Here is a 26,867-nt window from a genome sequence, read left to right as displayed (position 1 = left end):
TGTCACCACATCTCACCGCGTCTCAGCTGGAATTCCCAGAGAGAGCTTGAGTTACAGTGGAGAAGGAAGTCTGGGTCTGTTGAAGCAACTGGTCGTCAGATCCGAAGCCAGATAAGCAGTGGACGGTTTTCCCATGTCTCAGTTTCAGCATCTGATGTTTCCTCTTCTATCAGGAATAAAAGGAGATGCTTCTGTTTTTACGAACACCTGAAGGCCTTTCACCGGAAACTTCAACCTGTGTGTAGTTTTCAGGTCAGTGTGCGGAGGACATGAAGAAACTTTACTCAGAGTTCTGCAGTCGACACCCCAAAGCTGTCAAACTCTACAAAGAGGTCTTAACTCGGGACAGAAGACTGCAGCAGTTCATCAGGGTGAGACCTTCATGTAGACCAGTTCACACTGGTTCTGATCCAGTTTTACTTAATAGAATCTACCTGATATCACACAAACAAGTCCATCCACATGAAATGTATCTTGTCCATCGTCCCAGTCTTCAGACAAAGCACAGAGTTCCCCTCAGAGGTCAGCTTCAGTAACATGGTGACAGTGAAACGACTTAAAAGTAGACAATGATTAGCCTGAATAAGCCCTAAACCAGGGAAAAAACGGATTTTGATTGGTCCTGGACCTGGTTTTGCTGGATGTTTAAATCGGTTTGAACTGATTTCATAAAATTTTTTCTCATGATGCTCAGCGTGTCTGTCGGGGTCCTCTGCTGCGTCGCCACGGCGTCCAGGAGTGCATCCTGCTGGTGACGCAGCGGATCACCAAGTACCCCGTCCTCATCCAACGCATCCTGGACAACACCAAAGGTACGGCCGATTTCCCACCTGGGCACAATTTAGGCTTTAATCTGAAAGCTCACCAGGTTTTGCTGTGAACTCCTGCAGGCAGTGAGGAGGAGGCGCAGGCTCTGAAGGAGGCGCTGTTCCAGCTCAAGGAGCTCATTAGCTTAGTTGACCAGGAAGTTCTGGAGCTGGATCGAACGAGGAGACTTCAGGAAATCCAGGCCCGCTTAGACCCTCGAGTCCAGGCTGAGGTTCGGGGGGGAGGAGTTTTCAGAGGAGGAGAGTTGCTGAGGAGGAAACTCCTTCATGAGGGGACGCTCCTCTGGAAGGTTCAGGGCTCCAGGATGAAAGGTAGAGGAGGTTTAGCTGTGATGGAACACCTGGTAGACAGAACTGAACACCTGCTGACTCCCTGAATATGTTTATGTTCAGATGTGCAGGTGCTGCTAATGTCAGACATCTTGGTTTTCCTTCAGGACAAAGACCAGAAGTTCACATTTGCATCACTGGTTAGTAACACCTGAACACACCTGCTAAACACCTGAACACACCTGCTAAACACCTGCTAAACACCTGAACACACCTGCTAAACACCTGAACACACCTGCTAAACACCTGAACACACCCGCTAAACACCTGAACACACCTGCTAAACACCTGAACACACCTGCTAAACACCTGCTAAACACCTGAACACACCCGCTAAACACCTGAACACACCCGCTAAACACCTGAACACACCTGCTAAACACCTGAACACACCTGCTAAACACCTGCTAAACACCTGAACACACCTGCTAAACACCTGAACACACCTGCTAAACACCTGAACACACCTGAACACACCTGCTAAACACCTGAACACACCTGCTAAACACCTGAACACACCTGAACACACCTGCTAAACACCTGAACACACCTGCTAAACACCTTAACACACCTGCTAAACACCTGAACACACCTGCTAAACACCTGCTAAACACCTGAACACACCTGCTAAACACCTGAACACACCTGAACACACTTGCTAAACACCTGAACACACCTGCTAAACACCTGAACACACCTGCTAAACACCTGCTAAACACCTGAACACACCTGCTAAACACCTGAACACACCTGCTAAACACCTGAACACACCTGAACACACCTGCTAAACACCTGAACACACCTGCTAAACACCTGAACACACCTGAACACACCTGCTAAACACCTGAACACACCTGCTAAACACCTTAACACACCTGCTAAACACCTGAACACACCTGCTAAACACCTGCTAAACACCTGAACACACCTGCTAAACACCTGAACACACCTGAACACACTTGCTAAACACCTGAACACACCTGCTAAACACCTGAACACACCTGCTAAACACCTGCTAAACACCTGAACACACCTGCTAAACACATGAACACACCTGCTAAACACCTGAACACACCTGAACACACCTGCTAAACACCTGAACACACCTGCTAAACACCTGCTAAACACCTGAACACACCTGCTAAACACCTGAACACACCTGCTAAACACCTGAACACACCCGCTAAACACCTGAACACACCTGCTAAACACCTGAACACACCTGCTAAACACCTGCTAAACACCTGAACACACCTGCTAAACACCTGAACACACCTGCTAAACACCTGAACACACCTGCTAAACACCTGAACACACCCGCTAAACACCTGAACACACCTGCTAAACACCTGCTAAACACCTGAACACACCTGCTAAACACCTGAACACACCTGCTCAACACCTGAACACACCCGCTAAACACCTGCTAAACACCTGAACACACCTGCTAAACACATGAACACACCTGCTAAACACCTGAACACACCTGCTAAACACCTGAACACACCCGCTAAACACCTGCTAAACACCTGAACACACCTGCTAAACACCTGAACACACCTGCTAAACACCTGAACACACCCGCTAAACACCTGCTAAACACCTGAACACACCTGCTAAACACATGAACACACCTGAACACACCCGCTAAACACCTGCTAAACACCTGAACACACCCGCTAAACACCTGCTAAACACCTGAACACACCTGCTAAACACATGAACACACCTGCTAAACACCTGAACACACCTGCTAAACACCTGAACACACCCGCTAAACACCTGCTAAACACCTGAACACACCTGCTAAACACCTGAACACACCCGCTAAACACCTGAACACACCTGCTAAACACCTGAACACACCTGCTAAACACCTGAACACACCTGCTAAACACCTGAACACACCTGCTAAACACCTACTAAACACCTGAACACACCTGCTAAACACCTGAACACACCCGCTAAACACCTGCTAAACACCTGAACACACCCGCTAAACACCTGCTAAACACCTGAACACACCTGCTAAACACCTGAACACACCTGCTAAACACCTGAACACACCTGCTAAACACCTGCTAAACACCTGAACACACCTGCTAAACACCTGAACACACCTGCTAAACACCTGAACACACCCGCTAAACACCTGCTAAACACCTGAACACACCTGCTAAACACCTGAACACACCCGCTAAACACCTGCTAAACACCTGAACACACCTGCTAAACACATGAACACACCTGCTAAACACCTGAACACACCCGCTAAACACCTGCTAAACACCTGAACACACCTGCTAAACACCTGAACACACCTGCTAAACACCTGAACACACCCGCTAAACACCTGAACACACCTGCTAAACACCTGAACACACCTGCTAAACACCTGAACACACCTGCTAAACACCTGAACACACCTGCTAAACACCTGAACACACCTGCTAAACACATGAACACACCTGCTAAACACATGAACACAGCTGTATGTTTGAGTCAAATGAAAGCTCCTGGTCCAGAACAACTCAAGGGTTCCTGACTGTAGGACTTGAAATTGAGATAAAACCTTCCAGAGCAATTCCATAGTTATGCAGTTATCTTGATTTTCTTACCAACACACCTGAATCAAATGAATAGCTGTTTGTCAGGCCTCTGCAGAGCTGAATGACATGCAGAAGAGGGAATTCAGCTATTTGATTCAGGTGTGTTGGACCAGGGTTGCATCTGCAAGTTGCAGGACGGTAGTTCTGCCTGGCGATACTGTACACCATAACTTAAGCCTGGAACACTGCATACATATTCTTTGTACAAAACCCCTGGTCTTCATGTAAGATGTATTTGTAACACAACAAACCACCAGACCATCTTACCTGTGTTTTCTTACTTGTTTTTCAGGATAAGTCTCCGGTGGTCTCCCTCACAAACCTAATTGTCAGAGACATAGCCAATCAGGAGCGAGGTATGTACCTGATCAGTAACTCCACCCCTCCTGAGATGTACGAGCTGTATGCTTCCTCGAAAGATGACCGCAAGAACTGGATGAGCCGGATCCAGCAGGCTGCCCTCAGGTCAGTTCATGAATCCAGAGGTTCTCATTTATCAACCATGTGTTCATACGCACCTAAGTGTGCATGATTACAATCGACAGTAAGAGTCCTGAACAATGGCTGACAAGGCATGTGTTTTAGTATTATCGCTCTAGCTTGTGTCCTCGTGTGCTGCACTACACATCTGTGCCTTGATTAAAGAAAGGGAGCTTTGCAATGACTACATTATACATTTACATTGCTATATATTTTGGCAGCTATGTAATAGGTTGTACTTTATCTTTATTTTGTTGCAATTATTGTGTTTTATCGTGTGCACCCATGTATGTATGTGTCACATACTGTGAGACCAGAGTATAGTAACAACAAATGGGCCACTGGAGCACAAGCTAGACGGTATTTGACATGAGATGCGAATAAAGCATTGTTGGAATACCACTATGCAAGTAACCCTAGTAAGCAGGGCAACATGAACAGGTTGCTGGATATATGGGTACTTTGAGACCCACAGTCTACACTGACATCAAAACAACTAGTAGCTCAGTGCTCCAACATCTGCAAATGGCAGGTGCTATCACAGTTGGAGATTGAGGAGATACTCATGTTCATGCTGTGGCAAGGGAGAGCCAGAATGCAGTCAGATGGGAGCGCTAATATCACCTCCCCAGAGACTGGGTACCAAGCCGCAATGCCAATGCAGTTGGATGAGAGACTAACTGACCTGAGAGATAAGATCACAGATGGGAGCCTGTCAACCCCGACATTCACGACTTAGACTTCGTGATGTACGGCCAGAAAGTCTGCTAGCTGATGTCAATGCAGCAAAGAGTACAATCTCTACTAGAAAAGAACAGACATACCTGGAAAAGGTAGCAAAAACATTTCTTTTAAATAAGTGGAAAGCAATAGAACAGCACAAGTTCAGCGCAGAAGTGAAAGGATCAGCTACATTCCGTGTAAACTAACTTGTAAAAGATATAACATGGGGAACAACATTAGCGTTCCTTTCTTTTCCTTTTGAAAATACTAATAGTCATTAAAACTACCCAACATCGTTGTGGTTTTAATGGCTGATGGAAGTACCAAAATGTTTATAAAATGTGTAAATAAAGACACAAATATCGCCCACCCTGCCACGAAGGAAGTTTCAAGTTAAATATGAAATCACCAGGTCAATTGTTTGTTGTTCCGGCAGCTTCTTGAATTGTGGCTGACAGCTCCATGTATTCCACCTCACATGTTGACAGTGCTCCAGTTTGTTGTTTCCTCCTCCTCCATGATGGGATAGCACCGTGTCGTGGAATTTATCTGATGACAAATAAATCTGGAGATCAACCATGTTCTGTCCAGTTTATTGGCCATGTAGCGATGTTGCGGGCGAGAGGTCTGGAGAGCTCTGCTCCTGCTCAGGGTGTTACAGCGATCTTTAGGCAGAACCTTCGCCTCGTCAGAACAACTGCTAGCTTGGAGATAACAACAGTCAAAGCTGAACCAGGCCTTGAACAGAACATTTAGTTTTATGCATGAATCTACTAAACCAAGCTTACTGAACTACTCTAACTATTGGTTGGTTCTGCCTGGTCCAAGTTGGTTCTGGTTGGTTCTGCCTGGTCGTAGTTGGTTCTGGTTGGTCCAAGTTGATTGTGGTTGGTCCAAGTTGATTGTGGTTGGTCCAAGTTGGTTCTGCCTGATCCAAGTTGGTTCTGCCTGGTCGCAGTTTGTTCTGCCTGGTCGTAGTTGGTTCTGGTTGGTCCAAGTTGGTGCTGGCTGGTCCCAGTTGGTTCTGGTTGGTCCAAGTTGGTTCTGGTTGGTTCTGCCTGTTCGTAGTTGGTTCTGCCTGGTCGTAGTCTGTTCTGATTGGTCCAAGTTGGTTCTGCCTGGTCGTAGGTGATTCTGGTTGGTCCCAGTGGGTTCTGCTTTGTTCAAGTTGGTTCTGGTTGGTCGTAGTTGGTTCTGGTTTGTTCAAGTTGGTTCTACCTGGTCCAAGTTGGTGATGGTTGGTCCCAGTTGGTTCTGGTGGGTCCATGTTGGTTCTGGTTGGTCCAAGTTGGTTCTGCCTGGTCGTAGTTGGTTCTGGTTGGTCCAAGTTGGTTCTGGTTGGTGGTAGTTGGTTCTATTTGGTCCAAGTTGGTTCTGCCTGGTCTTAGTTGGTTCTGGTTGGTCCAAGTTGGTTCTGGTTGGTCCCAGTTGGTTCTGGTTGGTCCAAGTTGGTTCTGGTTGGTCCCAGTTGGTTCTGGTTGGTCCAAGTTGGTTCTGGTTGGTCCAAGTTGGTTCTGCCTGGTCCAAGTTGGTTCTGTCTGGTCCAAGTTGGTTCTGGTTTCTCCATGTTGGTTCTGGTTGGTCCAAGTTGGTTCTGGTTGGTCCAAGTTGGTTCTGCCTGGTCGTAGTTGGTTCTGGTTGGTCCAAGTTGGTTCTGCCTGGTTGTAGTTGGTTCTGGTTGGTCCCAGTTGGTTCTGGTTGGTCCAAGTTGGTTCTAGTTGGTCCAAGTTGGTTCTGGTTGGTCCAAGTTGGTTCTGGTTGGTCCAAGTTGGTTCTAGTTGGTCCAAGTTGGTTCTGTCTGGTCCAAGTTGGTTCTGGTTTTTCCATGTTGGTTCTAGTTGGTCCAAGTTGGTTCTAGTTGGTCCAAGTTGGTTCTGCCTGGTCGTAGTTGGTTCTGGTTGGTCACAGTTGCTTGTGGTTGGTTCAAGTTGGTTCTGCCTGGTCCAAGTTGGTTCTGCCTGGTCGTAGTTGGTTCTGGTTGGTCCAAGTTGGTTCTGCCTGGTCGTAGTTGGTTCTGGTTGGTCCAAGTTGGTTCTGGTTGGTCGAAGTTGGTTCTGCCTGGTCCAAGTTGGTTCTGGTTGGTTCTGCCTGGTCGTAGTTGGTTCTGGTTGGTCCAAGTTGATTGTGGTTGGTCCAAGTTGGTTCTGCCTGATCCAAGTTGGTTCTGCCTGGTCGCAGTTTGTTCTGCCTGGTCGTAGTTGGTTCTGGTTGGTCCAAGTTGGTGCTGGCTGGTCCCAGTTGGTTCTTGTTGGTCCAAGTTGGTTCTGGTTGGTTCTGCCTGGTCGTAGTCTGTTTTGATTGGTCCAAGTTGGTTCTGCCTGGTCGCAGTTTGTTCTGCCTGGTCGTAGTTGGTTCTGGTTGGTCCAAGTTGGTGCTGGCTGGTCCCAGTTGGTTCTGGTTGGTCCCAGTTGGTTCTGGTTGGTCCAAGTTGGTTCTGTCTGGTCCAAGTTGGTTCTGGTTTCTCCATGTTGGTTCTGGTTGGTCCAAGTTGGTTCTGCTTGGTCCAAGTTGGTTCTGGTTGGTCATAGTATGTTCTGGTTGGTCCAAGTTGGTTCTGCCTGGTCGTAGTTGGTTCTGGTTGGTCCAAGTTGGTTCTGGTTGGTCCAAGTTGGTTCTAGTTGGTCCAAGTTGGTTCTGGTTTTTCCCAGTTGGTTCTGGTTGGTCCAAGTTGGTTCTGGTTTGTCTATGTTGGTTCTGGTTGTTTCCAAGTTGGTTCTAGTTGGTCCAAGTTGGTTCTGTCTGGTCCAAGTTGGTTCTGTTTTGTCCATGTTGGTTCTAGTTGGTCCAAGTTGGTTCTAGTTGGTCCAAGTTGGTTCTGCCTGGTCGTAGTTGGTTCTGGTTGGTCCCAGTTGCTTGTGGTTGGTTCAAGTTGGTTCTGCCTGGTCCAAGTTGGTTCTGCCTGGTCGTAGTTGGTTCTGGTTGGTCCAAGTTGGTTCTGCCTGGTCGTAGTTGGGTCTGGTTGGTCCAAGTTGGTTCTGGTTGGTCGAAGTTGGTTCTGCCTGGTCGTAGTTGGTTCTGGTTGGTCCAAGTTGATTGTGGTTGGTCCAAGTTGGTTCTGCCTGATCCAAGTTGGTTCTGCCTGGTCCAAGTTGGTTCTGCCTGGTCGTAGTTGGTTCTGGTTGGTCCAAGTTGGTTCTGCCTGGTCTTAGTTGGTTCTGGTTGGTCCAAGTTGGTTCTGGTTGGTCCCAGTTGGTTCTGGTTGGTCCAAGTTGGTTCTAGTTGGTCCAAGTTGGTTCTGGTTGGTCCAAGTTGGTTCTAGTTGGTCCAAGTTGGTTCTGGTTGGTCCAAGTTGGTTCTGGTTTGTCCATGTTGGTTCTGGTTGGTCCAAGTTGGTTCTAGTTGGTCCAAGTTGGTTCTGTCTGGTCCAAGTTGGTTCTGCCTGGTCGTAGTTGGTTCTGGTTGGTCCAAGTTGGTTCTAGTTGGTTCAAGTTGGTTCTGCCTTGTCCAAGTTGGTTCTGCCTGGTCGTAGTTGGTTCTGGTTGGTCCAAGTTGGTTCTGCCTGGTCGTAGTTGGTTCTGGTTGGTCCAAGTTGGTTCTGGTTGGTCGAAGTTGGTTCTGCCTGGTCCAAGTTGGTTCTGGTTGGTTCTGCCTGGTCGTAGTTCGTTCTGGTTGGTCCAAGTTGATTGTGGTTGGTCCAAGTTGGTTCTGGTTTGTCCCAGTTGGTTCTGGTTGGTCCATGTTGGTTCTAGTTGGTCCAAGTTGGTTCTGGTTGGTGCAAGTTGGTTCTAGTTGGTCCAAGTTGGTTCTGGTTTGTCCAAGTTGGTTCTGGTTTGTCCATGTTGGTTCTGGTTGGTCCAAGTTGGTTCTAGTTGGTCCAAGTTGGTTCTGTCTGGTCCAAGTTGGTTCTGTCTGGTCCAAGTTGGTTCTGGTTTCTCCATGTTGGTTCTGGTTGGTCGTAGTTAGCTCTGGTTGGTCGTAGTTGGTTCTGGTTGGTCCAAGTTGGTTCTAGTTGGTCCAAGTTGGTTCTGTCTGGTCCAAGTTGGTTCTGGTTTTTCCATGTTTGTTCTAGTTGGTCCAAGTTGGTTCTAGTTGGTCCAAGTTGGTTCTGCCTGGTCGTAGTTGGTTCTGGTTGGTCCCAGTTGTTTGTGGTTGGTTCAAGTTGGTTCTGCCTGGTCCAAGTTGGTTCTGCCTGGTCGTAGTTGGTTCTGGTTGGTCCAAGTTGGTTCTGGTTGGTCCAAGTTGGTTCTGCCTGGTCCAAGTTGGTTCTGGTTGGTTCTGCCTGGTCGTAGTTGGTTCTGGTTGGTCCAAGTTGATTGTGGTTGGTCCAAGTTGGTTCTGCCTGATCCAAGTTGGTTCTGCCTGGTCGCAGTTTGTTCTGCCTGGTCGTAGATCGTTCTGGTTGGTCCAAGTTGGTGCTGGCTGGTCCCAGTTGGTTCTGGTTGGTCCAAGTTGGTTCTGGTTGGTTCTGCCTGTTCGTAGTTGGTTCTGCCTGGTCGTAGTCTGTTCTGATTGGTCCAAGTTGGTTCTGCCTGGTCGTAGGTGATTCTGGTTGGTCCCAGTGGGTTCTGGTTTGTTCAAGTTGGTTCTGGTTGGTCGTAGTTGGTTCTGGTTTGTTCAAGTTGGTTCTACCTGGTCCAAGTTGGTGATGGTTGGTCCCAGTTGGTTCTGGTGGGTCCATGTTGGTTCTGGTTGGTCCAAGTTGGTTCTGCCTGGTCGTAGTTGGTTCTGGTTTGTCCAAGTTGGTTCTGGTTGGTCTACGTTGGTTCTGGTTGGTCGTAGTTGGTTCTGGTTGGTCCAAGTTGGTTCTGGTTGGTCCAAGTTGGTTCTAGTTGGTTCTGGTTGGTCCCAGTTGGTTCTGGTTGGTCCCAGTTGGTTCTGGTTGGTCCAGGTTGGTTCTGTCTGGTCCAAGTTGGTTCTGGTTTCTCCATGTTGGATCTGGTTGGTCCAAGTTGGTTCTGGTTGGTCCAAGTTGGTTCTGGTTGGTCATAGTTGGTTCTGGTTGGTCCAAGTTGGTTCTGCCTGGTCGTAGTTGGTTCTGGTTGGTCGTAGTTGGTTCTGGTTGGTCCAAGTTGGTTCTGCCTGGTCGTAGTTGGTTCTGGTTGGTCCCAGTTGGTTCTGGTTGGTCCAAGTTGGTTCTGTCTGGTCCAAGTTGGTTCTGTCTGGTCCAAGTTGGTTTTGGTTTCTCCATGTTGGTTCTGGTTGGTCCAAGTTGGTTCTGGTTGGTCCAAGTTGGTTCTGCTTGGTCCAAGTTGGTTCTGGTTGGTCATAGTTGGTTCTGGTTGGTCCAAGTTGGTTCTGCCTGGTCGTAGTTGGTTCTGGTTGGTCCAAGTTGGTTCTGGTTGGTCCAAGTTGGTTCTGGTTTGTCCATGTTGGTTCTGGTTGTTTCCAAGTTGGTTCTAGTTGGTCCAAGTTGGTTCTGTCTGGTCCAAGTTGGTTCTGGTTTGTCCATGTTGGTTCTGGTTGGTCCAAGTTGGTTCTAGTTGGTCCAAGTTGGTTCTGCCTGGTCGTAGTTGGTTCTGGTTGGTCCCAGTTGCTTGTGGTTGGTTCAAGTTGGTTCTGCCTGGTCCAAGTTGGTTCTGCCTGGTCGTAGTTGGTTCTGGTTGGTCCAAGTTGGTTCTGCCTGGTCGTAGTTGGCTCTGGTTGGTCGTAGTTGGTTCTGGTTGGTCCAAGTTGGTTCTGCCTGGTCGTAGTTGGTTCTGGTTGGTCCCAGTTGGTTCTGGTTGGTCCAAGTTGGTTCTAGTTGGTCCAAGTTGGTTCTGGTTGGTCCAAGTTGGTTCTAGTTGGTCCAAGTTGGTTCTGGTTGGTCCCAGTTGGTTCTGGTTGGCCCAAGTTGGCTCTGGTTTGTCCATGTTGGTTCTGGTTGGTCCAAGTTGGTTCTAGTTGGTCCAAGTTGGTTCTGGTTGGTCCAAGTTGGTTCTGGTTTTTCCATGTTGGTTCTAGTTGGTCCAAGTTGGTTCTAGTTGGTCCAAGTTGGTTCTACCTGGTCGTAGTTGGTTCTGGTTGGTCCCAGTTGTTTGTGGTTGGTTCAAGTTGGTTCTGCCTGGTCCAAGTTGGTTCTGCCTGGTCGTAGTTGGTTCTGGTTGGTCCAAGTTGATTGTGGTTGGTCCAAGTTGGTTCTGCCTGATCCAAGTTGGTTCTGCCTGGTCGTAGTTGGTTCTGGTTGGTCCAAGTTGGTTCTGCCTGGTCTTAGTTGGTTCTGGTTGGTCCAAGTTGGTTCTGGTTGGTCCCAGTTGGTTCTGGTTGGTCCAAGTTGGTTCTAGTTGGTCCAAGTTGGTTCTGGTTGGTCCAAGTTGGTTCTGTCTGGTCCAAGTTGGTTCTGCCTGGTCCAAGTTGGTTCTGGTTGGTCGTAGTTGGTTCTGGTTGGTCCAAGTTGGTTCTGCCTGGTCGTAGTTGGCTCTGGTTGGTCGTAGTTGGTTCTGGTTGGTCCAAGTTGGTTCTGCCTGGTCGTAGTTGGTTCTGGTTGGTCCCAGTTGGTTCTGGTTGGTCCAAGTTGGTTCTAGTTGGTCCAAGTTGGTTCTGGTTGGTCCAAGTTGGTTCTAGTTGGTCCAAGTTGGTTCTGGTTGGTCCCAGTTGGTTCTGGTTGGTCCAAGTTGGTTCTGGTTTTTCCATGTTGGTTCTAGTTGGTCCAAGTTGGTTCTGCCTGGTCGTAGTTGGTTCTGGTTGGTCCCAGTTGTTTGTGGTTGGTTCAAGTTGGTTCTGCCTGGTCCAAGTTGGTTCTGCCTGGTCGTAGTTGGTTCTGGTTGGTCCAAGTTGGTTCTGGTTGGTCGAAGTTGGTTCTGCCTGGTCCAAGTCTGTTCTGGTTGGTTCTGCCTGGTCGTAGTTGGTTCTGGTTGGTCCAAGTTGATTGTGGTTGGTCCAAGTTGGTTCTGCCTGATCCAAGTTGGTTCTGCCTGGTCGTAGTTGGTTCTGGTTGGTCCAAGTTGGTTCTGCCTGGTCTTAGTTGGTTCTGGTTGGTCCAAGTTGGTTCTGGTTGGTCCCAGTTGGTTCTGGTTGGTCCAAGTTGGTTCTAGTTGGTCCAAGTTGGTTCTGGTTGGTCCAAGTTGGTTCTGTCTGGTCCAAGTTGGTTCTGGTTGGTCCAAGTTGGTTCTGGTTGGTCGTAGTTGGTTCTGGTTGGTCCAAGTTGGTTCTGCCTGGTCGTAGTTGGCTCTGGTTGGTCGTAGTTGGTTCTGGTTGGTCCAAGTTGGTTCTGCCTGGTCGTAGTTGGTTCTGGTTGGTCCCAGTTGGTTCTGGTTGGTCCAAGTTGGTTCTAGTTGGTCCAAGTTGGTTCTGGTTGGTCCAAGTTGGTTCTAGTTGGTCCAAGTTGGTTCTGGTTGGTCCCAGTTGGTTCTGGTTGGCCCAAGTTGGCTCTGGTTTGTCCATGTTGGTTCTGGTTGGTCCAAGTTGGTTCTAGTTGGTCCAAGTTGGTTCTGGTTGGTCCAAGTTGGTTCTGGTTTTTCCATGTTGGTTCTAGTTGGTCCAAGTTGGTTCTAGTTGGTCCAAGTTGGTTCTACCTGGTCGTAGTTGGTTCTGGTTGGTCCCAGTTGTTTGTGGTTGGTTCAAGTTGGTTCTGCCTGGTCCAAGTTGGTTCTGCCTGGTCGTAGTTGGTTCTGGTTGGTCCAAGTTGATTGTGGTTGGTCCAAGTTGGTTCTGCCTGATCCAAGTTGGTTCTGCCTGGTCGTAGTTGGTTCTGGTTGGTCCAAGTTGGTTCTGCCTGGTCTTAGTTGGTTCTGGTTGGTCCAAGTTGGTTCTGGTTGGTCCCAGTTGGTTCTGGTTGGTCCAAGTTGGTTCTAGTTGGTCCAAGTTGGTTCTGGTTGGTCCAAGTTGGTTCTGTCTGGTCCAAGTTGGTTCTGCCTGGTCCAAGTTGGTTCTGGTTGGTCGTAGTTGGTTCTGGTTGGTCCAAGTTGGTTCTGCCTGGTCGTAGTTGGCTCTGGTTGGTTCTCCATGTTGGTTCTGGTTGGTCGTAGTTAGCTCTGGTTGGTCGTAGTTGGTTCTGGTTGGTCCAAGTTGGTTCTAGTTGGTCCAAGTTGGTTCTGTCTGGTCCAAGTTGGTTCTGGTTTTTCCATGTTGGTTCTAGTTGGTCCAAGTTGGTTCTGCCTGGTCGTAGTTGGTTCTGGTTGGTCCCAGTTGTTTGTGGTTGGTTCAAGTTGGTTCTGCCTGGTCCAAGTTGGTTCTGCCTGGTCGTAGTTGGTTCTGGTTGGTCCAAGTTGGTTCTGGTTGGTCGAAGTTGGTTCTGCCTGGTCCAAGTTGGTTCTGGTTGGTTCTGCCTGGTCGTAGTTGGTTCTGGTTGGTCCAAGTTGATTGTGGTTGGTCCAAGTTGGTTCTGCCAGATCCAAGTTGGTTCTGCCTGGTCGCAGTTTGTTCTGCCTGGTCGTAGTTGGTTCTGGTTGGTCCAAGTTGGTGCTGGCTGGTCCCAGTTGGTTCTGGTTGGTCCAAGTTGGTTCTGGTTGGTTCTGCCTGTTCGTAGTTGGTTCTGCCTGGTCGTAGTTGGTTCTGATTGGTCCAAGTTGGTTCTGCCTGGTCGTAGGTGATTCTGGTTGGTCCCAGTGGGTTCTGGTTTGTTCAAGTTGGTTCTGGTTGGTCGTAGTTGGTTCTGGTTTGTTCAAGTTGGTTCTACCTGGTCCAAGTTGGTGATGGTTGGTCCCAGTTGGTTCTGGTGGGTCCATGTTGGTTCTGGTTGGTCCAAGTTGGTTCTGCCAGGTCGTAGTTGGTTCTGGTTTGTCCAAGTTGGTTCTGGTTGGTCTACGTTGGTTCTGGTTGGTCGTAGTTGGTTCTGGTTGGTCCAAGTTGGTTCTGGTTGGTCCAAGTTGGTTCTAGTTGGTCCAAGTTGGTTCTGGTTGGTCCCAGTTGGTTCTGGTTGGTCCAAGTTGGTTCTGTCTGGTCCAAGTTGGTTCTGGTTTCTCCATGTTGGATCTGGTTGGTCCAAGTTGGTTCTGGTTGGTCCAAGTTGGTTCTGGTTGGTCATAGTTGGTTCTGGTTGGTCCAAGTTGGTTCTGCCTGGTCGTAGTTGGTTCTGGTTGGTCGTAGTTGGTTCTGGTTGGTCCAAGTTGGTTCTGCCTGGTCGTAGTTGGTTCTGGTTGGTCCCAGTTGGTTCTGGTTGGTCCAAGTTGGTTCTGTCTGGTCCAAGTTGGTTCTGTCTGGTCCAAGTTGGTTTTGGTTTCTCCATGTTGGTTCTGGTTGGTCCAAGTTGGTTCTGGTTGGTCCAAGTTGGTTCTGCTTGGTCCAAGTTGGTTCTGGTTGGTCATAGTTGGTTCTGGTTGGTCCAGGTTGGTTCTGCCTGGTCGTAGTTGGTTCTGGTTGGTCCAAGTTGGTTCTGGTTGGTCCAAGTTGGTTCTGGTTTGTCCATGTTGGTTCTGGTTGTTTCCAAGTTGGTTCTAGTTGGTCCAAGTTGGTTCTGTCTGGTCCAAGTTGGTTCTGGTTTGTCCATGTTGGTTCTGGTTGGTCCAAGTTGGTTCTAGTTGGTCCAAGTTGGTTCTGCCTGGTCGTAGTTGGTTCTGGTTGGTCCCAGTTGCTTGTGGTTGGTTCAAGTTGGTTCTGCCTGGTCCAAGTTGGTTCTGCCTGGTCGTAGTTGGTTCTGGTTTGTCCAAGTTGGTTCTGCCTGGTCGTAGTTGGTTCTGGTTGGTCCAAGTTGGTTCTGGTTGGTCGAAGTTGGTTCTGCCTGGTCCAAGTTGGTTCTGGTTGGTTCTGCCTGGTCGTAGTTGGTTCTGGTTGGTCCAAGTTGATTGTGGTTGGTCCAATTTGGTTCTGCCTGATCCAAGTTGGTTCTGTCTGGTCCAAGTTGGTTCTGCCTGGTCGTAGTTGGTTCTGGTTGGTCCAAGTTGGTTCTGCCTGGTCTTAGTTGGTTCTGGTTGGTCCAAGTTGGTTCTGGTTGGTCCCAGTTGGTTCTGGTTGGTCCAAGTTGGTTCTGGTTGGTCCAAGTTGGTTCTGGTTTGTCCATGTTGGTTCTGGTTGGTCCAAGTTGGTTCTAGTTGGTCCAAGTTGGTTCTGTCTGGTCCAAGTTGGTTCTGGTTTTTCCATGTTGGTTCTAGTTGGTCCAAGTTGGTTCTAGTTGGTCCAAGTTGGTTCTGCCTGGTCGTAGTTGGTTCTGGTTGGTCCCAGTTGCTTGTGGTTGGTTCAAGTTGGTTCTGCCTGGTCCAAGTTGGTTCTGCCTGGTCGTAGTTGGTTCTGGTTAGTCCAAGTTGGTGCTGCCTGGTCGTAGTTGGTTCTGGTTTTTCCAAGTTGGTTCTGCCTGGTCCAAGTTGGTTCTGGTTGGTTCTGCCTGGTCGTAGTTGGTTCTGGTTGGCCCAAGTTGGTTCTGGTTGGTCCAAGTTGGTTCTGGTTGGTCGAAGTTGGTTCTGCCTGGTCCAAGTCTGTTCTGGTTGGTTCTGCCTGGTCGTAGTTGGTTCTGGTTGGTCCAAGTTGATTGTGGTTGGTCCAAGTTGGTTCTGCCTGGTCGTAGTTGGCTCTGGTTGGTCGTAGTTGGTTCTGGTTGGTCCAAGTTGGTTCTGCCTGGTCGTAGTTGGTTCTGGTTGGTCCCAGTTGGTTCTGGTTGGTCCAAGTTGGTTCTAGTTGGTCCAAGTTGGTTCTGGTTGGTCCAAGTTGGTTCTAGTTGGTCCAAGTTGGTTCTGTCTGGTCCAAGTTGGTTCTGGTTTTTCCATGTTGGTTCTAGTTGGTCCAAGTTGGTTCTGCCTGGTCGTAGTTGGTTCTGGTTGGTCCCAGTTGTTTGTGGTTGGTTCAAGTTGGTTCTGCCTGGTCCAAGTTGGTTCTGCCTGGTCGTAGTTGGTTCTGGTTGGTCCAAGTTGGTTCTGGTTGGTCGAAGTTGGTTCTGCCTGGTCCAAGTCTGTTCTGGTTGGTTCTGCCTGGTCGTAGTTGGTTCTGGTTGGTCCAAGTTGATTGTGGTTGGTCCAAGTTGGTTCTGCCTGATCCAAGTTGGTTCTGCCTGGTCGTAGTTGGTTCTGGTTGGTCCAAGTTGGTTCTGCCTGGTCTTAGTTGGTTCTGGTTGGTCCAAGTTGGTTCTGGTTGGTCCCAGTTGGTTCTGGTTGGTCCAAGTTGGTTCTAGTTGGTCCAAGTTGGTTCTGGTTGGTCCAAGTTGGTTCTGTCTGGTCCAAGTTGGTTCTGGTTGGTCCAAGTTGGTTCTGGTTGGTCCAAGTTGGTTCTGGTTGGTCCAAGTTGGTTCTGCCTGGTCCAAGTTGGTTCTGGTTGGTTCTGCCTGGTCGTAGTTGGTTCTGGTTGGTCCAAGTTGATTGTGGTTGGTCCAATTTGGTTCTGCCTGATCCAAGTTGGTTCTGTCTGGTCCAAGTTGGTTCTGCCTGGTCGTAGTTGGTTCTGGTTGGTCCAAGTTGGTTCTGCCTGGTCTTAGTTGGTTCTGGTTGGTCCAAGTTGGTTCTGGTTGGTCCCAGTTGGTTCTGGTTGGTCCAAGTTGGTTCTGGTTGGTCCAAGTTGGTTCTGGTTTGTCCATGTTGGTTCTGGTTGGTCCAAGTTGGTTCTAGTTGGTCCAAGTTGGTTCTGTCTGGTCCAAGTTGGTTCTGGTTTTTCCATGTTGGTTCTAGTTGGTCCAAGTTGGTTCTGCCTGGTCGTAGTTGGTTCTGGTTGGTCCCAGTTGCTTGTGGTTGGTTCAAGTTGGTTCTGCCTGGTCCAAGTTGGTTCTGCCTGGTCGTAGTTGGTTCTGGTTAGTCCAAGTTGGTGCTGCCTGGTCGTAGTTGGTTCTGGTTTTTCCAAGTTGGTTCTGCCTGGTCCAAGTTGGTTCTGGTTGGTTCTGCCTGGTCGTAGTTGGTTCTGGTTGGCCCAAGTTGGTTCTGGTTGGTCCAAGTTGGTTCTGGTTGGTCGAAGTTGGTTCTGCCTGGTCCAAGTCTGTTCTGGTTGGTTCTGCCTGGTCGTAGTTGGTTCTGGTTGGTCCAAGTTGATTGTGGTTGGTCCAAGTTGGTTCTGCCTGATCCAAGTTGGTTCTGCCTGGTCGTAGTTGGTTCTGGTTGGTCCAAGTTGGTTCTACCTGGTCTTAGTTGGTTCTGGTTGGTCCAAGTTGGTTCTGGTTGGTCCCAGTTGGTTCTGGTTGGTCCAAGTTGGTTCTGGTTGGTCCAAGTTGGTTCTGGTTGGTCATAGTTGGTTCTGGTTGGTCCAAGTTGGTTCTGCCTGGTCGTAGTTGGTTCTGGTTGGTCCAAGTTTGTTCTGCCTGGTCGTAGTTGGTTCTGGTTGGTCCAAGTTGGTTCTGGTTGGTCCAAGTTGGTTCTGCCTGGTCCAAGTTGGTTCTGGTTGGTTCTGCCTGGTCGTAGTTGGTTCTGGTTGGTCCAAGTTGATTGTGGTTGGTCCAAGTTGGTTCTGCCTGATCCAAGTTGGTTCTGCCTGGTCCAAGTTGGTTCTGCCTGGTCGTAGTTGGTTCATGTTGGTCCAAGTTGGTTTTGCCTGGTCCAAGTTGGTTCTGGTTGGTCCAAGTTGGTTCTGGTTGGTCCCAGTTGGTTCTGGTTGGTCCAAGTTGGTTCTGGTTGGTCCAAGTTGGTTCTTGTTGGTCCAAGTTGGTTCTGGTTGGTCCAAGTTGGTTCTGGTTTGTCCATGTTGGTTCTGGTTGGTCCAAGTTGGTTCTAGTTGGTCCAAGTTGGTTCTGTCTGGTCCAAGTTGGTTCTGGTTTTTCCATGTTGGTTCTAGTTGGTCCAAGTTGGTTCTAGTTGGTCCAAGTTGGTTCTGGTTTTTCCCAGTTGGTTCTGCCTGGTCGTAGTTGCTTCTGGTTGGTCCCAGTTGCTTGTGGTTGGTTCAAGTTGGTTCTGCCTGGTCCAAGTTGGTTCTGCCTGGTCGTAGTTGGTTCTGGTTGGTCCAAGTTGGTTCTGCCTGGTCGTAGTTGGTTCTGGTTGGTCCAAGTTGGTTCTGCCTGGTCGTAGTTGGTTCTGGTTGGTCCAAGTTGGTTCTGGTTGGTCCAAGTTGGTTCTGCCTGGTCCAAGTTGGTTCTGGTTGGTTCTGCCTGGTCGTAGTTGGTTCTGGTTGGTCCAAGTTGATTGTGGTCTGTCCAAGTTGGTTCTGCCTGGTCCAAGTTGATTGTGGTTGGTCCAAGTTGGTTCTGGTTGGTCCAAGTTGGTTCTGCCTGGTCTTAGTTGGTTCTGGTTGGTCCAAGTTGGTTCTGGTTGGTCCCAGTTGGTTCTGGTTGGTCCAAGTTGGTTCTGGTTGGTCCAAGTTGGTTCTGGTTGGTCCAAGTTGATTCTGGTTGGTCCAAGTTGGTTCTGTCTGGTCCAAGTTGGTTCTAGTTGGTCCAAGTTGGTTCTGGTTTCTCCATGTTGGTTCTGGTTGGTCCAAGTTGGTTCTGGTTGGTCCAAGTTGGTTCTGGTTGGTCATAGTTGGTTCTGGTTGGTCCAAGTTGGTTCTGCCTGGTCGTAGTTGGTTCTGGTTGGTCCAAGTTGGTTCTGGTTGGTCCAAGTTGGTTCTAGTTGGTCCAAGTTGGTTCTGGTTGGTCCCAGTTGGTTCTGGTTGGTCCAAGTTGGTTCTGGTTTGTCCATGTTGGTTCTGGTTGTTTCCAAGTTGGTTCTAGTTGGTCCAAGTTGGTTCTGTCTGGTCCAAGTTGGTTCTGGTTTGTCCAAGTTGGTTCTGGTTGGTCCAAGTTGGTTCTAGTTGGTCCAAGTTGGTTCTGCCTGGTCGTAGTTGGTTCTGGTTGGTCCCAGTTGCTTGTGGTTGGTTCAAGTTGGTACTGCCTGGTCCAAGTTGGTTCTGCCTGGTCGTAGTTGGTTCTGGTTGGTCCAAGTTGGTTCTGCCTGGTCGTAGTTGGTTCTGGTTGGTCCAAGTTGATTCTGGTTGGTCCAAGTTGGTTCTGCCTGGTCCAAGTTGGTTCTGGTTGGTTCTGCCTGGTCGTAGTTGGTTCTGGTTGGTCCAAGTTGATTGTGGTTGGTCCAAGTTGGTTCTGCCTGATCCAAGTTGGTTCTGCCTGGTCCAAGTTGGTTCTGCCTGGTCGTAGTTGGTTCTGGTTGGTCCAAGTTGGTTCTGCCTGGTCGTAGTTGGTTGTGGTTGGTACAAGTTGGTTCTGGTTGGTCGAAGTTGGTTCTGCCTGGTCCAAGTTGGTTCTGGTTGGTTCTGCCTGGTCGTAGTTGGTTCTGGTTGGTCCAAGTTGATTGTGGTTGGTCCAAGTTGGTTCTGCCTGATCCAAGTTGGTTCTGCCTGGTCTTAGTTGGTTCTGGTTGGTCCAAGTTGGTGCTGGTTGGTCCCAGTTGGTTCTGGTTGGTCCAAGTTGGTTCTAGTTGGTCCAAGTTGGTTCTGGTTGGTCCAAGTTGGTTCTAGTTGGTCCAAGTTGGTTCTGGTTGGTCCAAGTTGGTTCTGGTTTGTCTATGTTGGTTCTGGTTGGTCCAAGTTGGTTCTAGTTGGTCCAAGTTGGTTCTGTCTGGTCCAAGTTGGTTCTGCCTGGTCGTAGTTGGTTCTGGTTGGTCCAAGTTGGTTCTGGTTGGTTCAAGTTGGTTCTGCCTGGTCCAAGTTGGTTCTGCCTGGTCGTAGTTGGTTCTGGTTGGTCCAAGTTTGTTCTGCCTGGTCGTAGTTGGTTCTGGTTGGTCCAAGTTGGTTCTGGTTGGTCCAAGTTGGTTCTGCCTGGTCCAAGTTGGTTCTGGTTGGTTCTGCCTGGTCGTAGTTGGTTCTGGTTGGTCCAAGTTGATTGTGGTTGGTCCAAGTTGGTTCTGCCTGATCCAAGTTGGTTCTGCCTGGTCCAAGTTGGTTCTGCCTGGTCGTAGTTGGTTCATTTTGGTCCAAGTTGGTTTTGCCTGGTCCAAGTTGGTTCTGGTTGGTCCAAGTTGGTTCTGGTTGGTCCCAGTTGGTTCTGGTTGGTCCAAGTTGGTTCTGGTTGGTCCAAGTTGGTTCTTGTTGGTCCAAGTTGGTTCTGGTTGGTCCAAGTTGGTTCTGGTTTGTCCATGTTGGTTCTGGTTGGTCCAAGTTGGTTCTAGTTGGTCCAAGTTGGTTCTGTCTGGTCCAAGTTGGTTCTGGTTTTTCCATGTTGGTTCTAGTAGGTCCAAGTTGGTTCTAGTTGGTCCAAGTTGGTTCTGGTTTTTCCCAGTTGGTTCTGCCTGGTCGTAGTTGCTTCTGGTTGGTCCCAGTTGCTTGTGGTTGGTTCAAGTTGGTTCTGCCTGGTCCAAGTTGGTTCTGCCTGGTCGTAGTTGGTTCTGGTTGGTCCAAGTTGGTTCTGCCTGGTCGTAGTTGGTTCTGGTTGGTCCAAGTTGGTTCTGCCTGGTCGTAGTTGGTTCTGGTTGGTCCAAGTTGGTTCTGGTTGGTCCAAGTTGGTTCTGCCTGGTCCAAGTTGGTTCTGGTTGGTTCTGCCTGGTCGTAGTTGGTTCTGGTTGGTCCAAGTTGATTGTGGTTGGTCCAAGTTGGTTCTGCCTGGTCCAAGTTGATTGTGGTTGGTCCAAGTTGGTTCTGGTTGGTCCAAGTCTGTTCTGCCTGGTCTTAGTTGGTTCTGGTTGGTCCAAGTTGGTTCTGGTTGGTCCCAGTTGGTTCTGGTTGGTCCAAGTTGGTTCTGGTTGGTCCAAGTTGGTTCTAGTTGGTCCAAGTTGGTTCTGGTTGGTCCAAGTTGGTTCTGGTTTTTCCATGTTGGTTCTGGTTGGTCCAAGTTGGTTCTAGTTGGTCCAAGTTGGTTCTGTCTGGTCCAAGTTGGTTCTGGTTTTTCCATGTTGGTTCTAGTTGGTCCAAGTTGGTTCTAGTTGGTCCAAGTTGGTTCTGCCTTGTCGTAGTTGCTTCTGGTTGGTCCCAGTTGCTTGTGGTTGGTTCAAGTTGGTATTGCCTGGTCCAAGTTTGTTCTGCCTGGTCGTAGTTGGTTCTGGTTGGTCCAAGTTGGTTCTGCCTGGTCGTAGTTGGTTCTGGTTGGTCCAAGTTGGTTCTGGTTGGTCGAAGTTGGTTCTGCCTGGTCCAAGTTGGTTCTGGTTGGTTCTGCCTGGTCGTAGTTGGTTCTGGTTGGTCCAAGTTGATTGTGGTTGGTCCAAGTTGGTTCTGCCTGATCCAAGTTGGTTCTGCCTGGTCCAAGTTGGTTCTGCCTGGTCGTAGTTGGTTCTGGTTGGTCCAAGTTGGTTCTGCCTGGTCTTAGTTGGTTCTGGTTGGTCCAAGTTGGTTCTGGTTGGTCCCAGTTGGTTCTGGTTGGTCCAAGTTGGTTCTAGTTGGTCCAAGTTGGTTCTGGTTGGTCCAAGTTGGTTCTGGTTGGTCCATGTTGGTTCTGGTTGGTCCAAGTTGGTTCTAGTTGGTCCAAGTTGGTTCTGTCTGGTCCAAGTTGGTTCTGGTTTTTCCATGTTGGTTCTAGTTGGTCCAAGTTGGTTCTAGTTGGTCCAAGTTGGTTCTGCCTGGTCGTAGTTGGTTCTGGTTGGTCCAAGTTGATTGTGGTTGGTCCAAGTTGGTTCTGCCTGGTCCAAGTTGATTGTGGTTGGTCCAAGTTGGTTCTGGTTGGTCCAAGTTGGTTCTGCCTGGTCTTAGTTGGTTCTGGTTGGTCCAAGTTGGTTCTGGTTGGTCCCAGTTGGTTCTGGTTGGTCCAAGTTGGTTCTGGTTGGTCCAAGTTGGTTCTAGTTGGTCCAAGTTGGTTCTGGTTGGTCCAAGTTGGTTCTGGTTTGTCCATGTTGGTTCTGGTTGGTCCAAGTTGGTTCTAGTTGGTCCAAGTTGGTTCTGGTTGGTCCAAGTTGGTTCTGTCTGGTCCAAGTTGGTTCTGGTTGGTCCCAGTTGGTTCTGGTTGGTCCAAGTTGGTTCTTGTTGGTCCAAGTTGGTTCTGGTTGGTCCAAGTTGGTTCTGGTTTGTCCATGTTGGTTCTGGTTGGTCCAAGTTGGTTCTAGTTGGTCCAAGTTGGTTCTGTCTGGTCCAAGTTGGTTCTGGTTTTTCCATGTTGGTTCTAGTTGGTCCAAGTTGGTTCTAGTTGGTCCAAGTTGGTTCTGGTTTTTCCCAGTTGGTTCTGCCTGGTCGTAGTTGCTTCTGGTTGGTCCCAGTTGCTTGTGGTTGGTTCAAGTTGGTTCTGCCTGGTCCAAGTTGGTTCTGCCTGGTCGTAGTTGGTTCTGGTTGGTCCAAGTTGGTTCTGCCTGGTCGTAGTTGGTTCTGGTTGGTCCAAGTTGGTTCTGCCTGGTCGTAGTTGGTTCTGGTTGGTCCAAGTTGGTTCTGGTTGGTCCAAGTTGGTTCTGCCTGGTCCAAGTTGGTTCTGGTTGGTTCTGCCTGGTCGTAGTTGGTTCTGGTTGGTCCAAGTTGATTGTGGTCTGTCCAAGTTGGTTCTGCCTGGTCCAAGTTGATTGTGGTTGGTCCAAGTTGGTTCTGGTTGGTCCAAGTTGGTTCTGCCTGGTCTTAGTTGGTTCTGGTTGGTCCAAGTTGGTTCTGGTTGGTCCCAGTTGGTTCTGGTTGGTCCAAGTTGGTTCTGGTTGGTCCAAGTTGGTTCTGGTTGGTCCAAGTTGATTCTGGTTGGTCCAAGTTGGTTCTGTCTGGTCCAAGTTGGTTCTAGTTGGTCCAAGTTGGTTCTGGTTTCTCCATGTTGGTTCTGGTTGGTCCAAGTTGGTTCTGGTTGGTCCAAGTTGGTTCTGGTTGGTCATAGTTGGTTCTGGTTGGTCCAAGTTGGTTCTGCCTGGTCGTAGTTGGTTCTGGTTGGTCCAAGTTGGTTCTGGTTGGTCCAAGTTGGTTCTAGTTGGTCCAAGTTGGTTCTGGTTGGTCCCAGTTGGTTCTGGTTGGTCCAAGTTGGTTCTGGTTTGTCCATGTTGGTTCTGGTTGTTTCCAAGTTGGTTCTAGTTGGTCCAAGTTGGTTCTGTCTGGTCCAAGTTGGTTCTGGTTTGTCCAAGTTGGTTCTGGTTGGTCCAAGTTGGTTCTAGTTGGTCCAAGTTGGTTCTGCCTGGTCGTAGTTGGTTCTGGTTGGTCCCAGTTGCTTGTGGTTGGTTCAAGTTGGTACTGCCTGGTCCAAGTTGGTTCTGCCTGGTCGTAGTTGGTTCTGGTTGGTCCAAGTTGGTTCTGCCTGGTCGTAGTTGGTTCTGGTTGGTCCAAGTTGATTCTGGTTGGTCCAAGTTGGTTCTGCCTGGTCCAAGTTGGTTCTGGTTGGTTCTGCCTGGTCGTAGTTGGTTCTGGTTGGTCCAAGTTGATTGTGGTTGGTCCAAGTTGGTTCTGCCTGATCCAAGTTGGTTCTGCCTGGTCCAAGTTGGTTCTGCCTGGTCGTAGTTGGTTCTGGTTGGTCCAAGTTGGTTCTGCCTGGTCGTAGTTGGTTGTGGTTGGTACAAGTTGGTTCTGGTTGGTCGAAGTTGGTTCTGCCTGGTCCAAGTTGGTTCTGGTTGGTTCTGCCTGGTCGTAGTTGGTTCTGGTTGGTCCAAGTTGATTGTGGTTGGTCCAAGTTGGTTCTGCCTGATCCAAGTTGGTTCTGCCTGGTCTTAGTTGGTTCTGGTTGGTCCAAGTTGGTGCTGGTTGGTCCCAGTTGGTTCTGGTTGGTCCAAGTTGGTTCTAGTTGGTCCAAGTTGGTTCTGGTTGGTCCAAGTTGGTTCTAGTTGGTCCAAGTTGGTTCTGGTTGGTCCAAGTTGGTTCTGGTTTGTCTATGTTGGTTCTGGTTGGTCCAAGTTGGTTCTAGTTGGTCCAAGTTGGTTCTGTCTGGTCCAAGTTGGTTCTGCCTGGTCGTAGTTGGTTCTGGTTGGTCCAAGTTGGTTCTGGTTGGTTCAAGTTGGTTCTGCCTGGTCCAAGTTGGTTCTGCCTGGTCGTAGTTGGTTCTGGTTGGTCCAAGTTTGTTCTGCCTGGTCGTAGTTGGTTCTGGTTGGTCCAAGTTGGTTCTGGTTGGTCCAAGTTGGTTCTGCCTGGTCCAAGTTGGTTCTGGTTGGTTCTGCCTGGTCGTAGTTGGTTCTGGTTGGTCCAAGTTGATTGTGGTTGGTCCAAGTTGGTTCTGCCTGATCCAAGTTGGTTCTGCCTGGTCCAAGTTGGTTCTGCCTGGTCGTAGTTGGTTCATTTTGGTCCAAGTTGGTTTTGCCTGGTCCAAGTTGGTTCTGGTTGGTCCAAGTTGGTTCTGGTTGGTCCCAGTTGGTTCTGGTTGGTCCAAGTTGGTTCTGGTTGGTCCAAGTTGGTTCTTGTTGGTCCAAGTTGGTTCTGGTTGGTCCAAGTTGGTTCTGGTTTGTCCATGTTGGTTCTGGTTGGTCCAAGTTGGTTCTAGTTGGTCCAAGTTGGTTCTGTCTGGTCCAAGTTGGTTCTGGTTTTTCCATGTTGGTTCTAGTAGGTCCAAGTTGGTTCTAGTTGGTCCAAGTTGGTTCTGGTTTTTCCCAGTTGGTTCTGCCTGGTCGTAGTTGCTTCTGGTTGGTCCCAGTTGCTTGTGGTTGGTTCAAGTTGGTTCTGCCTGGTCCAAGTTGGTTCTGCCTGGTCGTAGTTGGTTCTGGTTGGTCCAAGTTGGTTCTGCCTGGTCGTAGTTGGTTCTGGTTGGTCCAAGTTGGTTCTGCCTGGTCGTAGTTGGTTCTGGTTGGTCCAAGTTGGTTCTGGTTGGTCCAAGTTGGTTCTGCCTGGTCCAAGTTGGTTCTGGTTGGTTCTGCCTGGTCGTAGTTGGTTCTGGTTGGTCCAAGTTGATTGTGGTTGGTCCAAGTTGGTTCTGCCTGGTCCAAGTTGATTGTGGTTGGTCCAAGTTGGTTCTGGTTGGTCCAAGTTGGTTCTGCCTGGTCTTAGTTGGTTCTGGTTGGTCCAAGTTGGTTCTGGTTGGTCCCAGTTGGTTCTGGTTGGTCCAAGTTGGTTCTGGTTGGTCCAAGTTGGTTCTAGTTGGTCCAAGTTGGTTCTGGTTGGTCCAAGTTGGTTCTGGTTTTTCCATGTTGGTTCTGGTTGGTCCAAGTTGGTTCTAGTTGGTCCAAGTTGGTTCTGTCTGGTCCAAGTTGGTTCTGGTTTTTCCATGTTGGTTCTAGTTGGTCCAAGTTGGTTCTAGTTGGTCCAAGTTGGTTCTGCCTTGTCGTAGTTGCTTCTGGTTGGTCCCAGTTGCTTGTGGTTGGTTCAAGTTGGTATTGCCTGGTCCAAGTTTGTTCTGCCTGGTCGTAGTTGGTTCTGGTTGGTCCAAGTTGGTTCTGCCTGGTCGTAGTTGGTTCTGGTTGGTCCAAGTTGGTTCTGGTTGGTCGAAGTTGGTTCTGCCTGGTCCAAGTTGGTTCTGGTTGGTTCTGCCTGGTCGTAGTTGGTTCTGGTTGGTCCAAGTTGATTGTGGTTGGTCCAAGTTGGTTCTGCCTGATCCAAGTTGGTTCTGCCTGGTCCAAGTTGGTTCTGCCTGGTCGTAGTTGGTTCTGGTTGGTCCAAGTTGGTTCTGCCTGGTCTTAGTTGGTTCTGGTTGGTCCAAGTTGGTTCTGGTTGGTCCCAGTTGGTTCTGGTTGGTCCAAGTTGGTTCTAGTTGGTCCAAGTTGGTTCTGGTTGGTCCAAGTTGGTTCTGGTTGGTCCATGTTGGTTCTGGTTGGTCCAAGTTGGTTCTAGTTGGTCCAAGTTGGTTCTGTCTGGTCCAAGTTGGTTCTGGTTTTTCCATGTTGGTTCTAGTTGGTCCAAGTTGGTTCTAGTTGGTCCAAGTTGGTTCTGCCTGGTCGTAGTTGGTTCTGGTTGGTCCAAGTTGATTGTGGTTGGTCCAAGTTGGTTCTGCCTGGTCCAAGTTGATTGTGGTTGGTCCAAGTTGGTTCTGGTTGGTCCAAGTTGGTTCTGCCTGGTCTTAGTTGGTTCTGGTTGGTCCAAGTTGGTTCTGGTTGGTCCCAGTTGGTTCTGGTTGGTCCAAGTTGGTTCTGGTTGGTCCAAGTTGGTTCTAGTTGGTCCAAGTTGGTTCTGGTTGGTCCAAGTTGGTTCTGGTTTGTCCATGTTGGTTCTGGTTGGTCCAAGTTGGTTCTAGTTGGTCCAAGTTGGTTCTGTCTGGTCCAAGTTGGTTCTGGTTTTTCCATGTTGGTTCTAGTTGGTCCAAGTTGGTTCTAGTTGGTCCAAGTTGGTTCTGCCTTGTCGTAGTTGCTTCTGGTTGGTCCCAGTTGCTTGTGGTTGGTTCAAGTTGGTATTGCCTGGTCCAAGTTGGTTCTGCCTGGTCGTAGTTGGTTCTGGTTGGTCCAAGTTGGTTCTGCCTGGTCGTAGTTGGTTCTGGTTGGTCCAAGTTGGTTCTGGTTGGTCCAATTTTTTTCTGGTTTGTCCATGTTGGTTCTGGTTGGTCCAAGTTGGTTCTAGTTGGTCCAAGTTGGTTCTGTCTGGTCCAAGTTGGTTCTGGTTTGTCCATGTTGGTTCTAGTTGGTCCAAGGTGGTTCTAGTTGGTCCAAGTTGGTTCTGCCTGGTCGTAGTTGGTTCTGGTTGGTCCCAGTTGCTTGTGGTTGGTTCAAGTTGGTTCTGCCTGGTCCAAGTTGGTTCTGCCTGGTCGTAGTTGGTTCTGGTTGGTCCAAGTTGGTTCTGCCTGGTCGTAGTTGGTTCTGGTTGGTCCAAGTTGGTTCTGGTTGGTCTAAGTTGGTTCTGCCTGGTCCAAGTTGGTTCTGGTTGGTTCTGCCTAGTCGTAGTTGGTTCTGGTTGGTCCAAGTTGATTGTGGTTGGTCGAAGTTGGTTCTGCCTGATCCAAGTTGGTTCTGCCTGGTCCAAGTTGGTTCTGCCTGGTCGTAGTTGGTTCTGGTTGGTCCAAGTTGGTTCTGGTTGGTCCCAGTTGGTTCTGGTTGGTCCAAGTTGGTTCTAGTTGGTCCAAGTTGGTTCTGGTTGGTCCAAGTTGGTTCTGGTTTGTCCATGTTGGTTCTGGTTGGTCCAAGTTGGTTCTAGTTGGTCCAAGTTGGTTCTGTCTGGTCCAAGTTGGTTCTGGTTTTTCCATGTTGGTTCTAGTTGGTCCAAGTTGGTTCTAGTTGGTCCAAGTTGGTTCTGCCTGGTCGTAGTTGGTTCTGGTTGGTCCCAGTTGCTTGAAGTTGGTTCAAGTTGGTTCTGCCTGGTCCAAGTTGGTTCAGCCTGGTCGTAGTTGGTTCTGGTTGGTCCAAGTTGGTTCTGCCTAGTCGTAGTTGGGTCTGGTTGGTCCAAGTTGGTTCTGGTTGGTCGAAGTTGGTTCTGCCTGGTCCAAGTTGGTTCTGGTTGGTTCTGCCTGGTCGTAGTTGGTTCTGGTTGGTCCAAGTTGATTGTGGTT

The 26,867-nt window shown here is 49.2% G+C and overlaps 1 protein-coding gene across 2 annotated transcripts in view; it reads left to right on the top strand.

The window, feature by feature from the left end:
- arhgef2b (rho/rac guanine nucleotide exchange factor (GEF) 2b) overlaps positions 1-26,867 on the top strand; it is an 81,513-nt gene that overhangs the window by 49,278 nt on the left and 5,368 nt on the right. For both annotated transcript variants that reach the window (XM_079241411.1, XM_079241410.1), the window contains exons 9-13: positions 246-371; positions 695-812; positions 891-1,139; positions 1,221-1,297; positions 4,059-4,231. In XM_079241411.1, the coding sequence (XP_079097537.1) occupies positions 246-371; positions 695-812; positions 891-1,139; positions 1,221-1,297; positions 4,059-4,231 (743 nt within the window). The remainder of the gene's footprint in view (positions 1-245; positions 372-694; positions 813-890; positions 1,140-1,220; positions 1,298-4,058; positions 4,232-26,867) is intronic.

Source organism: Telmatherina bonti (genome assembly GCF_933228915.1).
Source record: "Telmatherina bonti genome assembly, chromosome: 5".
Lineage (NCBI taxonomy): Eukaryota > Metazoa > Chordata > Actinopteri > Atheriniformes > Telmatherinidae > Telmatherina > Telmatherina bonti.
Note: the sequence above shows the minus strand (reverse complement) of the source record. Positions and strands in the feature narration are given on the sequence as shown.